Source organism: Lipotes vexillifer, unplaced genomic scaffold (genome assembly GCF_000442215.2).
Source record: "Lipotes vexillifer unplaced genomic scaffold, Lipotes_vexillifer_v1.1 scaffold733, whole genome shotgun sequence".
In the NCBI taxonomy this organism is placed as follows: Eukaryota; Metazoa; Chordata; class Mammalia; order Artiodactyla; family Lipotidae; genus Lipotes; species Lipotes vexillifer.
Window position 1 is genome coordinate 128,443 of NW_006799374.1, and position 4,600 is coordinate 133,042.

The window sequence follows — 4,600 nt, forward strand, 5'->3', positions numbered from 1 at the left end:
GCGGCCATGGCTCACGGGCCCAGCCGCTCCGTGGCATGTGGGATCTTCCCGGACTGGGGCACGAACCCGTGTCCCCTGCATCGGCAGGCGGACTCTCAACCACTGCGCCACCAGGGAAGCCCTGAGAGGTAGATTTTGAATTTAGTTTTATTTTACAAACGTAGGAAGAGGCACTAAAATTGCATGGAAACCATCCTGCAGAACTGAACATGTATACGTTTGAAATTTAGATGTGACTGATGTGTAGAGTGAGGGCTGGCCCTGCACAGCCCCAAGCTGAGGATGCTTTTTACATTTTAAAAGTTGTTCAAAACCAAGCCAAACCAAGCCAAACCAAGGAAGAATGTGTAGCAGAGACCTTAGTTGGCCCTTAAAGCCTAAAATATTTTCTATTTGGTCCTTTGCAGCGAAAGTTTGCTGACCCCTGGTCTAGACCAATATTTCATTTCCAGTTCTGACCATGATGTGAATGAGTCTTTATCACAGAATCATAACATTGTATTCATTCAGAATTCCTGAAAGTGTTCATTCGTTCTTCTGTGCGAGTGGACAGGTCTGCAGGATGTATGCTGGCTGTCAGAGAGTTCATGTTATAGTGAGGGGGGTAGACATTAAAGAAATAATTAACTAAAGTAATTAATGACACAAAGGAGCTCTGAAGGGAGCCTGGAGAGTGCAGAAGGGGGTCACTGGGAGCTTTTCTGGATACGGGACTTTACTCTAAATTTGAAGACTGAACCTGCTGATGGAGGGAGGGCCGGAGCAGCAGGAACTAAGTGACCCTGGAGACTTCCTGTTTCCTCCACTGTAGATGATTAGTGCGGAAGCCAGCAAAACCACTCTCTGAAGGATAGTGAGTTGAGAGTCAGACAGATGAGGGGCTGGCCTGCGGCTCTCGGCTCTGGGTGACCAGTGAGAGCAGACGCCGGGTTACCCCCTCATCGCTCTGCTCTCCCCGCGGCCGGGACTCAGAGCCACGGGACCAGGTGGGCCTGGGCCGCAGCCAGCGCTCTCGTCTCCACGTGCCTCTCTTCTCTTGTCTCTCTTCGGGAAGTAATGGAAACCTCAAGTGTAGACCTACCCTAGAGCGATGTTTCTGAGGCTCATGTGAGAAGATGTTGAGTTTCTGTCACTCTCCTCTTCAGGGAGGCATTTTCTGCGGGCGAGCCCTGTCCCCTTCCAGTGGCTGTTGCCTGCCTCCCTGCCCACCCCGTTCCTGCCCCCCGACAGCCACCCCTCAGACTGTGAGGCAGCCACTGACATTTCTGAGCCCAGATGGTGACTACTGGCTGCCTCCTCAGAGAGCCACCGGCCGGTTGACAAAGAGTGGAAGGAGGATTTCCAGTGAAACCCCAAAGGCTGGGTCTTCCTCAGATGGAAGAGGATGTAGGTCCCATCACGTGTCCCATTCTCTTTGGAGGCAGGAGGTATTCTGGGGATGGGAGAGCGACCCAGATCTGTCCTTTCCCGTGTGGTACCCAGGCCCACCTGCAGAGTATTCCCTGTGCACGGCAAAGCCTTGGCAACAGTGCTACCCCAGCTGTGTTTGTCGGCCTCTCCTCCGGGAGTCTGAGCCGGGGGACCCGCCAGTGCACCCGCTTAACGACCGTGTCTCCCCTGCAGGGCGGACTCTGCTGGAGAAGCTGTTCAACAGGCAGGAGAACGGGCCTCCAGAAGAAGCAGAGAAGTTCTGCTCGCGGATCATAGCCATGGGTCTCCTTCTTCCTTTCGGTGACTGCTTCAGGGAGCCGTGTGGTCAGGATGCCCAGTCCAGCTCAGCTCCGTTTGATGTAAGTAGGAGAATTCACAGAACTCAATGGCTGTGAGGCGGATTGCAGTGGGAACAGCAGCTCTGATGTGTTTACCTATCACCCTGTAATTTAAAGACCCGCATGGGATGCAGGCCTTCCTGCCCCTGCCACTCAACAGCTTAGCACATCTGTTTCCTTTACGACTAGGGTATTCTTAAGTATACTTGCCAAACCTCCTTTTCTTAACCGATGGCCACTCTTGGCAGTTTTCTAGCCTGCTTCAACCAGTGATGGTTTTTAAGTGGCTCTGAGTCGGTATTTCTGACTCAGAAGCAGCTCTGAGGGCAGGAGCTTTGTTCCCAGGAGGCAGCAGGTTTATGCGGGCCTTGGAGCACTATTCCTGTGCGTTCATGGCTCATCCAGGTACTAACTGTTGACACGAAGCAGCACCGTCTGCCTCCTCCCCAGCTCCCACTCACCAAGAGGGTTAATACTTCAGAACAGTCATTCTCAAGCTGTTTGATAACTCATAACAGGTAACAGCACAGCTGGGTTGTTGCTTCCAAACCAGAGTATTGCTCATCTTTCTCATGTATGTGGTACGTGTGCGACCCTGGGGGTTGTAATGGGCAGACTTTTTCATGAGGAAAGTGGAGTCTACTTGGCTCCCTGTGTGGAGCTGGGAGTGTAGGAGGCAGGGTACAGGTCTCATCCTTGTAGGTTGGTTACATCTGTGCCCTGCTTCTGACCGCACTCCTTCTCCTCTGTGTGTGTGCGACTGAAAGAGGGGTTTAAAGATGATGGAAGTGAGCCCTGGCTGAGATCAAGAAGTGATAGTAAATAACAAAACGTCCATATGCGCCTGTTTTTCATCTTCCTGTTCTTTACCCATCACAACTGTGGTCTCCCTTCAGTATTAGGAAAATAAACCACATAAAATATTATGAGATCTTCCTGATACTTCTCATGTGAAAGAAGATTCCCTGGGATGTACTGTGACTTGTGAAGCTTCCTTCTTAAGATCAACTCATCTATCTATGTATCTATCTATCTATCTGTCTGTCTATCTAGCTATCATCTATCTATCCATCCATCTATCAGTCGTCTGTCTGTCTGTCTGTCCATCTATCCATTCATGACATTGCAGCTAACCACTGCTCGGTAGATCTTTCTCTTCTATGAGAAAAATTGGGTAATTAAAATTTCCCTCCCTTTTCCTTTTTGAAAGGTGTGTTATTACAGGTACAGAACCTGGGGACAGTTGTGAGCTAAGAGCTTTATTGCGCTGTGTTCTAGGAGACACATCAGTTTGCAACTAGGAATTAGAAGAATTATGGGACAGACAGAGGCAGACACTAGCTGTGCCTAACACTTGCTTTTGGATTAAAACTGTTCCCAAGTTGACTGCATTTTCTTCCCTTAAAGCTCAGAAATAAAGTCTTATCAGTCAATAAATATGGAAATGGAGTAAACTGAAAAGAATAGAATAACCCTTTTCCTCCTTTTTAAAAAAATTACTGAACTAGCTGTTTCTTACCTCCTACTTCCTCCATTCTTGTGTTAGAGAGACTAGAAACCCCTCCCGGCCTTGTCATTTTGGGGGGCAGCCGGCTATGGCATAGAGAGTGACAAGCAAAATAAATGCAGTCCCTTAATATGGTATGAAATAATTCTCTCAGAGTGGGGAATTTCTTTTGCAAGGTTGTGCGGTTGCATTTTCTCACTTTATTCATTGGCTCTGTGCTACCTTTCTACTTCCATGCCGAACCTAACGCAAAACAAGTAGGAAACATTCTTCCAGATACCTAAATGGCAGTTCAACAGTAGAAATGTGCATTTATTGTATGCATAATTGAGGATTTTCTTCAAAGCTCAGAATAGCTAACAGTGCAGGGAGTTATGCAAACTGAGGCATTAGTGGGGGAAGGGGGAGGAATGCACTTTGTGTAGGGAGAGCAGTTTCTGATAATTAGCCTCTCTGCTGGTTGCCAGAAAGTTGCTGCTAGGAGGATTTCTCACCAACAGTTCTGTTGAGGACAGTTGCCCTTTGAGACACAATAGGAATAAGCTCATGACAGGTCCTCTTCCCACCCCTAATTTTGCTCCCTTCCCTGAGAGCATCCCCCTTTATTTATCTGCATCCACACGGAATTAGAGCCCCAGAATTTGATCTAGAGATCTTCTTCATGCAGTTTATGGATTGGCCTACTTCAGTCAACCCTCTTGATTCAGTTCCATGTTATTTTATACATTTTTAGGGCCTAACATTTTGCTTTAGAGATGCTATAGAAAATGTGAAAGAATTTCACATTTTCTCTCACGTTTTAACTTGGTTAAAACTTCAAGAATACTGAAAAGCAAATAGTTTTGAGTGATAATGTTCATTCATTCACAAATGTTTACTGACTGCGCTGTCTATGCCAGGCAGTGTTCTAGCCTCCAGAGATGTATTAGTGAGCAAGAGAACTAAGATTCCTGTTCTGCGCATTTACATCCTGTTCACAGTGGAGCCAGACGGAGAAAACACAAACATGTAGTGGAGGTAATGGACTTACATCAGATTCTGATAAGTGCTGTGAAGGAAGTGAACCTGTGGAATATGGTCAGTGAAGCGGGGGTGGGGAGAGTGTAGAAGGAAGCCCCGCATGTAATGTCAGGAGCCCTGAGGGGAGGTCATAGGGAAGGTCCCCCCAGGAGCCCAGAGGCAAGTGCAAGTGCCCCGGGGTAGCGCAGACACGGCCTGAGGACAGAAAGGACTACAGAGCCAGGACATTCGGGGTCTTGAAAGCCATGGAAGGATAATGCGTTTTTTTAAGTGGGAGCTTTTAGAGGGTTGTGCAGGGGAAGAG

The 4,600-nt window shown here is 48.0% G+C and overlaps 1 protein-coding gene across 1 annotated transcript in view; it reads left to right on the forward strand.

The window, feature by feature from the left end:
• The window catches only part of FMN2 (formin 2), a 312,599-nt gene that overhangs the window by 32,829 nt on the left and 275,170 nt on the right, over positions 1–4,600 (forward strand). The window contains exon 4 of the mRNA XM_007471613.1: positions 1,569–1,790. Coding sequence (XP_007471675.1) covers positions 1,569–1,790 — 222 coding nt within the window. The remainder of the gene's footprint in view (positions 1–1,568; positions 1,791–4,600) is intronic.